The 13,158-nt window shown below is 36.4% G+C and overlaps 2 protein-coding genes across 2 annotated transcripts; one reads left to right on the forward strand and one right to left on the reverse strand.

Annotated features, from left to right (window-relative positions):
- Positions 1 to 10,915, reverse strand: LOC122586814 (oxysterol-binding protein-related protein 1C). Its single transcript, XM_043758805.1, has 10 exons — positions 10,075 to 10,915; positions 9,430 to 9,786; positions 8,739 to 8,838; positions 7,647 to 8,083; positions 6,119 to 6,274; positions 5,816 to 5,983; positions 5,604 to 5,744; positions 3,969 to 4,196; positions 3,684 to 3,797; positions 1 to 429 (listed from the first exon to the last, which is right to left on the reverse strand). Exons 1-10 carry the CDS (start codon positions 10,594 to 10,596, stop codon positions 262 to 264), a joined length of 2,391 nt encoding a protein of 796 aa, XP_043614740.1. The 5' UTR covers positions 10,597 to 10,915; the 3' UTR covers positions 1 to 261.
- A 382-nt stretch (positions 10,916 to 11,297) lies between these two features.
- Positions 11,298 to 12,525, forward strand: LOC122588200. The gene is made up of 2 exons (XM_043760324.1): positions 11,298 to 11,778; positions 12,161 to 12,525. The coding sequence occupies exons 1-2, from the start codon at positions 11,298 to 11,300 to the stop codon at positions 12,523 to 12,525; spliced, it is 846 nt and encodes a 281-aa protein (XP_043616259.1).
- The last annotated feature ends 633 nt before the right edge of the window (positions 12,526 to 13,158 follow it).

Below are 13,158 nucleotides of genomic sequence, written 5' to 3' on the forward strand. Positions count from 1 at the left end.
TTTCTCCAATAAAAAATATGTATAAAAAAGGACCACAAATCAGGGGCCTTATGGGTGAAACTATAGGAACAAATAAAAGCAAGTGTTCTTTAAAAATACAAAGGGGTTAAGGGGTTTATAGGAAACAAAACACAAAAAGAGTACAAATGCAGCCCTCTAAACGCCTATCAATATCTTCATGGATCCTGCTGGTACCGTCTTGTCAGCAACCTCGTTATCTTCCAGATTTGATATTTGCAGCAAGTATATACTAAAGCTTACTCAGTCGAATGTTTGATCTGAAGAAAACTGTCCGAAAATATCAGGACATGAATCCCATTTAGCTTGTTCTCTGGCCTCCCAATAACCCCCAGTGTAAACAAAACTATCACTTCCTTTATCTTTTGCAAACCACTGTGGCTTCCACCCACTCTCTTGCATTTTCCGTGCCTAAATCACATTTAAAGCAAACGTCAGGACAAAGAAATAAATTACAGACCCGATTGATTTTTTGGTTAAGCTAGATGACTTCCTTTTTCCGACACCTAGAGCTCACTTCTTGTTTTGAAATTTTACACTTTGGTTTGGGAGTTTGTTATGAATAACTAAAGTCTGTTACTACTTTACTAATTTGATCTGAGTCTAGCCAAATACCAACACTAAACTACTAAAGTTCACATCCTATCCAAGTAAATCCAAACCGGAATGATAATTTTGAGCTTCTTCACTCAGATGATTGAAGGCCAATCCAAGTAAATCTAAACAAGAATATAGAAACTACTTTTATAAATTTTTTCATACTAACAACTAAAAAATTCTCCCTATCTTTTCTAGTTTTTGTGCTACTAATAGTTTATTTGCACTTTCATCACAATCCTATGCAATGTAAACATGAATGATGGTGCTAACGAGGATTTACTGCTGAAGATGTCAGGTCAACTATATCATTCTTTATCTGTGATGTTTCTGGTTCATTCTCAAACATAGTTGTCAAAGGCGAAAACGAGCTCAAAGCGCAATGACCCCAAATGGGGCCTAGGCGGCAAAAAAAGCGCGGGCCCGAAAAAGAAAAAGCGCACTTAGGTAGAAACAAACCAATGTCATTCAAAATTTCAAATTACTAAATACCATTTAAATAAACCATTGCATTCAACCAAAAACTTCAAAAGAAATTGTTTAAACCAAATTGTTCAATTTTAATTGAATTCAAAATTTCAAAGTCTTAATAATATAAAAATAGAAGAAACCTTAATTTTAGTTGAAAAAAATACTCTCTGATGAATGATGTTATTGATATATATGGAACAAAGATTCTTCTGATATCCCCATAATATACGTATGTTTTCTTTGACATGCATTATAAGCTCCTTGAAATACAAAGGGTTTATTTATATGGAAAAGTGTAAACTGACACACAGCTAGTGGGCCATGGGCCCATGGTTTCAGGCGTTAAGGTTGGGCCTCGCCTGCACTTTGCGCCTAGGCGCTCACCTTTGACAACTATGTTCTCAGAAGACGTCAAAGTCGACTTTCCCTGCCTAGATTGATCTATAACATCTAATAATTTAGAAGAAAAGAAAAAGAACTTATCATATTTATCCCCTCTAAATTCCTATAATACAACAACGCTAACTTGGATTGCACTTTGCCATGTATATCATCTAGTCATACACCTGAATGCCAGGGCAAACAAACACACCCAATAAAGTGTCATTCAGAACATAAAGAGAAACCATATCTAATACAAGTAATTCCTTAAGCAAAAGCAGCAAAGATGTTTCTGCCATTTCACTTTCTGGGAGCAGGGTTTCTTCTCTCCTTGAAAACTAGGAGAGCTAAATCTTCAAGTTTCTACAAAAACTAATCGTAAGGGAACTTCAGAAATTAATCTTAGGAAAATGCTATATCGTCTAACAGCTACTGGCATAGTTACATTGACTTGTATGGGATTTGGGAGATTCTGCAGCTATTATTGTTTGATGGAGATGTATAATGTTAATGAAGCAACCATGCACACTTCCAAATTATAGAATTAAATGGGAGTATCAAAAACTTCTAATGGATCTTCATTCGTAAGAACTTGCTTAATTTTCTTGCAGCACACAGAGATTGAATAGAAATCCTCTTCAAAAACACATGGATCCTACATGTGAATAGGGCACACACATATATTCCAACTAGAACAATGTCTGATATATAGGATGATTATCTAACTTTGGTTATCATCCTTACCTCTAGGTTCCATGCTTTTGTCCACTAAGAATTTTTTTAAGCTTTGCAACATGTTTTGAGCAATAAGGTCTATAATGCCATGAGCGGCCCTTTATTATTAAAACACACCAGGTACGATTTTTGACAAAAACCAATAGAACAGATTCGATTTTCAAGAGGCTGATATTATTGTTCGCCAGATATTATTTTTCACTCTTTTATTAATTAAGCTCAGCATAATGACAATACTTCCCATATTTTTATTAAATAAACGATAATCATTACCTTCTCTAATAAATAGAAGTAAAACTTACCTAGTTAATTGACTACTGCCAATACTCCTACCCTCAGAAACAATTAAGTAATCAAGGTCTTAGTCCACATTCAGGAATCTTGATTCCCCCCCTTCCAACTCCGTATTGACAAAGTTGGCTCCTCCACATCATCATCCTTGAATAACCTGAGCAACCATGTCCCATGGTGAATTTCTCGTTGCATGTGTACTTTTGTAGTAGAAACCCCTGGTCTTCTGATTTAACAATCCTCCCAAGATGAACCCGGACGCCAGAAACTGTCCATTTACTTTCTTAGGTGGTGGGTGAGATGATTCTCCACGCCCTATAGCCCTTTAAGTTTCATATTCTCAATTTGAGCTACATTCATCACTTCCTTTAACCCCCTTGGCTCCCAGCCTCCCACATTCTCGATATCACATGAATATCTTCAATTGTCTTGCAACAAATTTTATTGCCTTAGCCTTGTTAAATAAGCCATCAAAACGTCGTGCTAATAACTTGAATCCTTTTCATAATCCCCTGTCGCACTATTTATCTTGTTAGAGAGAAAAAACTGCTCCATTAGCTCACCTCAACATTCTTCCAACACAAGTTCTCGAAAATGATGACAATACATGAACTGGTGGCTTTCGGCCCAATGATACCATTTAATGCCTCCCCTTGCATGCAAAGTCCAACATCCGTTGATTGAAAAATCAAAACGGATCAGATATACACTCCCATCTCCTAAAATGAGGCAAAAAAATGTGTCTGGTGCCATTTCTTCCCCCCTAATCGTACGGAAGCTTGTATCCCCCTTGCCGTCTCTCAAAGATCTTGCCAGTCGTCACTCTACCATCGTCGGCACCAATAGCATAGCTCTGTCTCAGTCCATAGACACGATGCACATCCACAAACCCTTTGTTTAATGATCGCACATAAACGGCCACCCCCCCCCCCCCACCACCACCACCACACCCACACCCAACAAAAGAAAAAAATAAAATCCATCTTTATCACCGCAAATAAACTCCTATTTACATACCATAAACGGTAATCCCAATCTAACTAATATACTTAAACTTGTCTAATAACTTAAATTAATTATCATATAATTAGCTGACTAATACTAATTTGCCCAAATAAGGATATTTTGTGAACTGATAGCTAAAATGAATTCAAGTTCTATCAAAACACAAACAGGACAAACTTGTATACCTGTCTCTGACGCTGCTCTAATCTTAGCTTCTCTGCATTGGCCATTTCATACTCGCCATTTTCTAAACACCTTTGGTCTGGCCTTAGCCTTGAATCAGTAGGTGGAAGCTTCTCCTGAAACAGATAATAGAAGTTAATGCCAGACAACAATCTTAAAAAGGGAAAACATGAGAAGAAATTTTACAATGTTATCGGAAACAAATGACTTCTGGATGCAACTGAGAGGACATAAATGTAATCAAAGAAATAGATTAAACAAAACCACATAGCTGAGTGTATATTTACCTTTAATCCAGGGGTAAGCTCATTCAATGTAATAGCAAATCGGGTTAGATTATATCTAGTGGGAACCTTTGGAGGCTTGCTTCTTCTCCAGAGCAAATGAGCATCCAAAAAGGGGTCACCTTTTCCCTTCCCAGAACAGTCTCCGTTCACAAAATGCATGCTCTCATCCCATTTTCCAATTAATGTTGCTGCAGTCTTTCCACTCCTATCTTGAACAACGCCTTGAACCTACATAAAGATTTAAATTAAAGTTCAGATCAGTGATGAAATGCATAATGATGAGACCCTATAAATAAACTACGTCTAATTTAAACAAGTGATGCTTATACACTGCATGAAGAAGCTGCAGTATGAAACTAAAAATGACCAAGGGGCCAAACCTTAGCATGTTATCCAAATAAAAGACGTAATAGTTCGCTCTTTATGAGTTTCCTTTTCGCATTCCAATTGTCAAAGAAGCAATATACTATTCATATAAGAATTTACATAAAATATCTTAAATTGATTATATTGATTAATGATAGAGGCTATGCCCTTAGAGAATATACAAATTACTGAGTTTTTGCTACATTCCAACTTACATCAGGAAAAGTTAGAACATGCAAAATGCCAACTATGTAGACTGAAATTTAAAAGAACCCAATTACTCATGTGTCCAATAACAAACTGAAATTTCGATCTGCCAAGCCATAGAGGTACAGAGCAACCTTGATGCATTGGTGTGTCAACTAGTCATATAATCTCATATAGAAATGACCTGAGGCCATGGGTTCAAGGGTAATATGACTATATGAGAAATTCATGTTTAAGGATTTAATAAAAAACAATGACCTATTATGTACCAACTTATAGGAATATAAACACCAACTGAGATCACTTTCGTCACTAAAAAACAATAGGCAATTTCAAGAAGAAACTCAATAAGAAAGAATGTGGGGATTGGGATAAGTACTACAAACATACATGAATGAAAAGCTACAGATTAGGATCTAAAGCTTAAGCACAGATAAATAAAGAACACAGGATGAGAGGAGAGAGGCAAACATAACTTGCCCATTTTCAAAGTACTACACTAGAAGGCATTTAGAAAAACATCCCCTTCTCTCTGACATAATGAGGTACTTTTAAGTGAATAAGAAGATTCATCATATAGTCAAAGATTGGATGATCTAAATGTGTTAAAGAATCCTCATTTACACGTGAAGGATTGGATGTACTACAATAGAAGGCATCATCAATAGTATCCTAAATGAGTCAACAAATCGAAAACTATGTAACCCTAATACTAAGCTAGTAACTAGATGGTAATAAATTTCAACATATATCAAACCAAAATATTACATAAATTTATTTTTTTTCTTCAACGGCCATATTTACTCTACTCCTGATGCAAGGGATTGAACCCTGGACTTACATCCAAGAGGCAAGAGCCTCTACCAAGTGTCCAAAGCAAGAAAACAAGATTTAAAAAAAAAAAAAGAACTGTCCAGATACTATATTTATAAGTATGGCCATATCAAATGGATTCCAATCCATATGAAATTGTGAACTGCTCCATTAAATGACATTAAGATGGCCATTTGCCATTACATAATAGAAAGGTAAACCCTAGAACAACAGCAGAAAGAGAAAAACCTGATGCGGGTTACGCTCAATGATGGACTGCTCCTTGAATTTCAGCTTGCAGGAATAATTCTGGTTTCCTTGGATACGCATTGTGCCATAATGATCACAATACAATTTCCCCAGTATAAGGTTGTAAATGGATGTTGTAACCTGCAAGAAGATTTAGCATGAGATGAATCTTCGAAAGGATTAGCAATATGACATAAACATTTACGCGGTACCTTACTCCATTGAAAAACTTCACCATCATCGAACTTTAGAGTTAAAACCCCAACAGGGTCAAGCTGAATTGAACGACCCCAAAATTTGCTTTTCAGGTTGCTATCTCCCCAAAATGTCCATCCATTACCCTCACAATGACATGCTACAATCATCGGGTGATGACTCACCTGTTGCAAGAGTAAACCAAGTAATTGGAAGAATTCATCATGATATTCCACACTAAAAGAACAGAGAATCCGACAAAATTAAAATTTAATCATGATAAGGAAAATGAATATTCATGGTCTTAGAAAGAAGCAAACCTTCTCAGAAAAAAACCGCAGTCCTTTATCTGGATAATCTGCCTCGTAAGTCTCGCCTAGCAAAGGATTAAATGGTTTACAGTTTCTTCCTTCAGTTGACGCATATCCAGAAACTGCAAATGCAGCCACATTCAAAATCCGCATAAGGCTGTTACCCTAAAACAGATTTGAAAGTAAAAGGTGAGACTAAATGAAAGAAGTCTATAGTAGAGTCATTCAAGCAGATAATAATGATAATACAAAGCAAAAAGGTAACCAAATAAATGTACTGCCCAATAATCAAGGAGGATATAGATATGAATGACACAAAATGCGACTGCAAGCTTGGCCGGTTTTAGAAGATACTTCCTATATAATCATACTATGATAGTTTCACCGTCGAAGTTCCAGTTGTGACGTTCAGTTTTCAGTAGATACATATATGCTATTCATACTCCCTCTTAGTCTCTTACTACTTCTCTATGGTACACCAACTAAACGAGCAACTAAAAGACCTACACCTGCTATCTTCCTATCATTCCTGTTCTCACTTATTCTTCTGGTTTCACACATCAATCTACCTCAGACTATGTTTAGATTATTATTATCCTACCAACCATGTTTTACTTTTTTAGCACATATATCATAATCTATGTTGTTAATACTCACATATCGGTTATAACGGTCGAAGACTGATATTTGAGATATCGGTTATAGCGGTAGTATAACGGTGATTATAAAAATAATAAATTTTTTATGTTTATATAACTATTTAAAAATAACGTTCAAACTTAAGTAAATATAATAGCCAAAAAAAACAAAAACCAAGATTCTGGGGGTTAACATGGGAATTTTGTATTGAAACTTGGAAAGTTGGAAGACAATTGATACTATCGGTAAATATCAGTAAAATATCGGTAAAATATCGGCAAAATATCGGTAAATATCGCCAATATTATCGGAACCGATATTTTGACCGGTATTTTGACCATTATTTGAAGGAAAGACCGGTAACCGTTATACCACCGTTATTAACAACATAGATCATAATCAGCATAACTTGCAACACTGATGTAGCTCATATGCTCTCCTCCTTGGCCTTCTTTATCCGTAGGAATTGGCAATTATATCATTAGAGTGCTTTTCAATGAATGCAATTTGATTCGTGATGGTATATTTGATGAAACGATAATACTCCCATCATGATATATTTTTCTCCACAAGCTTTATAGGTCAAACCACATCCATAAATCAAGTGAACAGTTTGAAAAACACTTGGCTAATACATTTACTCTGTAACTACAATAATCTGGACTAACCACAAATTAGCGCATGGTAACTATAATTAAGAAATTTATCCAATCCCTATTGCCATTATCAATTTCCCAAAGTTAAATAGGCTAACATCTAACCTGCTTAGCAAAATATCAGAAAATTACAGGTACAAAGGCTGTATAGGAACGATGATCGCATGACGAGGGCCATATACTGTTGCAATGCAGTGATAAAGTGCAGATATTATAACTTCGTAATTAATAAACAAACTCACCCTTTTGCCCCATTCATATGCTCGGTCAAGAAGATAAGAGTACTCCAAATCTTCATAGCATTTTTGCAAAGAAGATATAGGTTCATTGAAGTAAACCGGAAGGCACACTTTGGTCAGATCTTTTCCTATGTTATCTTTGATCATTGACCAAAGACTTACACCCTTTTCTTTTTCAACGGGATCAGGCAACTTCTTCCGTCTCTTAACATGAGGGAAATCAGTACCAACTGATCTGATAGAAGCATCGATTTCTGGTTCGTTGACTTGGTCTTCATCATCAGATGTAAAAGATGATGACCGTATGTCAGACCCGGTACTTCGAAAAGAACCAGATGACAGGAAATCACGAGTGTCAAAAAAGGCATTATCTTCATCATCTGACTCTTCCTCTGCAGCATCTCCCCTATCATTATCATCCTCGGATTCACTTGGACTTGCTTTAAACAGATAACAAAAAGTATTAGATCTAAGAAGACACAGAAAAGCAATTCCCTCATTTTTTGTATTTGATTAAATGGACAATACATAAAAAACTAGCAGTAAGGCTTATTCGTGAAGTATTCACATTAGTCTTTTAACTATATGGACAAAGATCACAATGAACACCAATGGGGAAGGCTCATTTTTATATTATCTTAACCTACTCACACTGAATACGATTCACAAAATATGTGCTAGGAAATAAAGCCTACATGATAGTATGAACAATAATCATTTTCCTTGTGGACAACAATTTACAAACTATAGTGAATATGGCTGTAGCTTCATTTACATAAACCAGACAATAATCTCTAGAGACAAAGGTAAAAGTGTAAAACTATATTTTAGCAATTCAGATGTTACTCCTAGTTTCTATCATACATAACTACTCTTTAACTACCGGTCATTTCAGACTTGTCGTGGAACTATCCATATTAATACACATTCCACAATCCAAATCAGAGTAACTGGGGTAGTGCCCTGCCATCCTAAACATCTAACACATGCCATATAATAGAATGTAATACTGAAAGGAAGAAGAAAGAGTTTTAAAGGTCAATGAGATGAAAACAAAATCAACTGGTCACAAATACAACAATCTCAGAAGCATACCACTGTATTTCTCTTGTCTCTGTCTCGAGGTTGCCCCAACCTCCTTTGACTGCCTTTGGCTCTCATCTACTACTGTGTTCTCGAGGTCAACCTTTTCTGTCTAAATGCAACAAAGAAGATATTACCAAAACTTGAAAACGATTATAAAAAAATAGATTAGCCTTCTCATCTGTAAATAATATGCATCATACTGTTAAAAGTAAGAAATCAAGCATATATACAATAGTATCTCCCAAAAGAGATACGACTTGGTTGTTATAAAAGGTGAGGATGATAATAACTGCTAAACGTGTCATATAACTTATACACCAAACTGAACAAGTTTTGCTAGAAGCAAATAACCTGATCATAATTCTTGTCGGTGGCTCGGTGCACATGACAAATATATTTGTTGATTCACTAACTAATGACATTATGACCATCGGGTACATCAACACACAAGGTTGAATGTTATGTAAGACCATGCACTATAATCCATTTATTCTTAATCAATTTCACTTCATACTCAAAAGGTATTATAACTAAACCAAAGTGTTTCCTCAAAGAGGCCTGCATTCATATCAAATCCATATAAAGTAAGAACATAACATGGAATGCTTGTGGTTCATATAAAACGAATGAGCATGAAATGCTTAGAAACATCACTCAAGTATTCCAAATTTTTACAATGATAATGAGATATTACATGTACCTCTAGCATACGCAGTGTATCCATGAGAAGCAAATGCTTCTGCTTAAGAAGCACCAACTGATCCTGCATTGCCGAAAACTCACTCCTCATAATATTCTCACTATCCTGAATCGCTGCCTCGCTTACCCCTTCTTCCAATAACCGTTGCCTCAACTTCTCCGTCGACACAGTAACACCACCTATCGGAGCCATCAATTCACTGTTCGACATCCGAGGAAACATCCCTTTCACAGCCTGCAAAGCTTCCATCCACGCAAGCCTATCATCCCTACTATCCGCCCTCAAATGCAGCCTCTTAGTCCCCGTAAATATCGAAAACCTCTTATCATCTGATCTACTTTCTCGTATCGACGACACCTATCAAACATACACACACACCTATACATAAAAATCACTCATACAAAAAAAAAAAAAAAACTGTATCAAAACGACATTACACGTAATAATCATCTAGCTTAGCTCTTATTCATTCACTTACATCTCTAAACATTAAATAACTAATCTACAAATGTTCTGCACGCCTTTACGACATTCGGACTTTCTATCCTAATATCGAATATACTCATAAACACCTAAACCAAACAATGCATAATAATAATAAGTTAAACAATGACAAAAAAAAAAAAACATGATGAAATAACTAACCTTAAGATGAACCTCACCAACCGGTTTCCGGTGCGAATGACTAGAACTGGAGCCACTAGAGCTCGAATTCCGGTTCCTAGACAACCGACGAAAGGATTCCTCACCAATAACCCTAGCGCCTTTTTCGGTCTCCTTAGTAACAATAATTTTATCAGGACCGTGGACTTTATAATAAGATAAAACACCGTCTTGTAATACAAACCACCTAGGTCTCCAACCTTTACCATAATTAACCCATTTATGTAAAATACCTGATATTCCATTACCTACAATATCATTTATTTTCACATCTCTTTGATCATTATTATTATTATTATTATTATTATTGCTATTATTTAACAGCAACCTCATGGTAGGTTGCCGTGTACCATCAAACACCGAATCAAAACTCACGTGATTCAGGCCGTTAAGATGATTGTTTTTATTATTATTATAAATTTGATGATGATCGGATCCGGTAACGGTGACAGCTGGCATCGAATTGTTGTTGTGATCGACTGGAACACAACAAAAAGGATGCATATAATTAATTTAATTATTATTATTATTATTTAAAAATTGCAATTATGATTATGATTAATATTATTAATTAATAGTGATTAGAGATAGAAGAAATGGAAGGAAGGGAGGGGTTGCCGGAGGGATTTAATTAGCATAATAATAATAACGGGTTCAAGGATGGAAGGAAGGAAAGAATATGCGCGTAAGGAAAAATTACTTAACTAACACAGCTAAGCTCAGAGAGAGACGGAGGGAGTTTTTTTGGACCGACTCACATGCTTTTGATTCGTTTTTTCTACGAGGTGAAGTTTATTTAAGAAGATGGGAGTTTGTTTGGCGTTGTGTTTACGTTTGTGTGTAATTCAAATAAAATCGGGGAAAACAATAGTGGTAGTGGTTATCTATAATTTGTTAGGGGGAAGGAGTGGGGCTCGGGTAGGGACTCGGGTATCCCGACCACGAGCGGCTATACCATTTTCAGTGCTCGGGTAGCAAGCGGGTAAGGTGAGTTCGGGTATCAAAAAGAGCTAATTAACCGAGTAGTGGGCATCAAATTGAACGTTGGAAAGCTGTGGACCCCCCAACGGCTACAAAGTGTTTAATTTAAAAAGAAAAAAAACATTTTCTCCCCATATACACATATACAACTTATATATTCATTTTAATACACACAACAAACACACATATCATTTTAACACAAAAAAAAAAACCTTTCTCCTCAAATGTCTAGTTCATCGGAATCTCGTTGTGTCTTTGTCGGATCAGATTCATCATCCAAATCCGATGGTATGTTCCTACATAACGCACTTCAGTGGATGGAAGACACGGCATCTTCCAACGCGGTTCAAAACCGCCAAACCGTAGAGCGCCAACGCGAAAATGGTCATCAAATTTTACTTAATGATTGGTTCGTTGATGAGCCAAAATACGATGACGCTTACTTTCAAAAGAAATTTCGAATGGAAAAAAGCATGTTTTTGAAAATCGTCGACAATATCGAGGCGAAGTTTCCAGATTTTAGAGACGGGTTCGATGCACGTGGCCAAGGCATTTTCAAACCGCTCCAAAAAGTCGCATCGGCGGTACGCCAACTCGCAACGGGCAATCCGCCCGACGAGTACGATGAGTACTTACACATGGCCACGAGAACAGGCCACGATTTTCTTGATCAATTTTGTGACGCCATCATTAAGTTGTATGGCCGTGAGTACTTACGTAGGCCTACCTAACACGACGTTGCTCGTATTTTCCAAGCTCACGAAGAGCGCCATCACATGCCGGGGATGCTTGGTAGCATCGATTGTACACATGTCGAGTGGTTAAAGGACAATATACGAGAGGCGACCATGGCGTTCCCACTATTATGCTTGAGATAACCGCTTCTCAAGACTTGTGGATTTGGCATGCTTATTTTGGTGCTCCTGGTTCAAACAACGACATCAACGTGTTGAACCAATTCGACTTGTATCACACAGAGTGAAATGGCACGACCCCGGATACTTCATTCGTCATTAATGGTCGAGAGTACAAACGCGGTTATTATCTAACCGACGGCACTACAACAAGTACTCGACGTTTGTTAAAGCATGCCCTTATCCTACTGACCCGAAGGAGGAAAGATTCAAGAAGTTACAAGAGGGGGCGAGGAAAGATGTGGAGCGTGCTTTTGGGGTTCCAAAAGGAAAATGGAAGATTCTTAGACGTCCTCTCCGACCCCTGATCAAACACAAGATTGGTCAGTATGTTTACGCGACGTGTATTTTGCATAACATGGTGATAAAAGGGGATGGTCGAGCTATCTCGCCGGTTCACATCATGGACCAACCGGTCCAACCGGTGTGGGACGAGACCTTTTTAGCGGAGTTACTAAACGAAGACATCCATCATCATCTTCGTTATGACCTCATTGAACACGTGGAGGCTCAAGACTTGGGACATCTCGACGACTAGTTTTTTTTTAAATAAGTCTAGTGTTTTTATTTTAATGTTTTTTTTTTATTATGTATTGTTTTTATTTTAATGTTTTTTTTTTAATTATGTATTGTTTTTTTTTAAGTGTTATGTAATTTTTTTTTAATTATGTATTGGTTTTTTTAAGTGTTATGTAATGTTTTTTTAAGTTTTTAATAAAATGTTTAGTTAAATTATTGGTGGAATAAAAATAAAAGAAAAAGAAAATGAAGTTCGGCAAGTTTAATGAATTGGGTATGTATTTCAAGTGTTTTGGGTAAGAATTGGGTTAAACTGGGTAATGGTGAGTTGGAAGGTTTTGATTGGATGAAGGATTTGGTATATTAACCAACTCTACAACCACTCCTCCCCCCCTTAGAGAGATTAGATATACTTTTAGAAATAAACGAGATCGTAATTCATACTTAAGCAGATATTACACATTTAATACTTCAACTTAATCTAGTATTATATGCATAATACAAAATTCATTAATGACAATCACATTACAAAGACATATTACAAAATAAGCACGGACAATCTAGACTGCTATTGACATTAATGTGCACTTACAGTCTTGCATGCTAAACTTTTGGTTAGCAACCACTTTGTTACTACAAAGAAATGGTATTA

The sequence above is a fragment of the Erigeron canadensis genome, chromosome 2 (genome assembly GCF_010389155.1).
Source record: "Erigeron canadensis isolate Cc75 chromosome 2, C_canadensis_v1, whole genome shotgun sequence".
NCBI lineage: Eukaryota > Viridiplantae > Streptophyta > Magnoliopsida > Asterales > Asteraceae > Erigeron > Erigeron canadensis.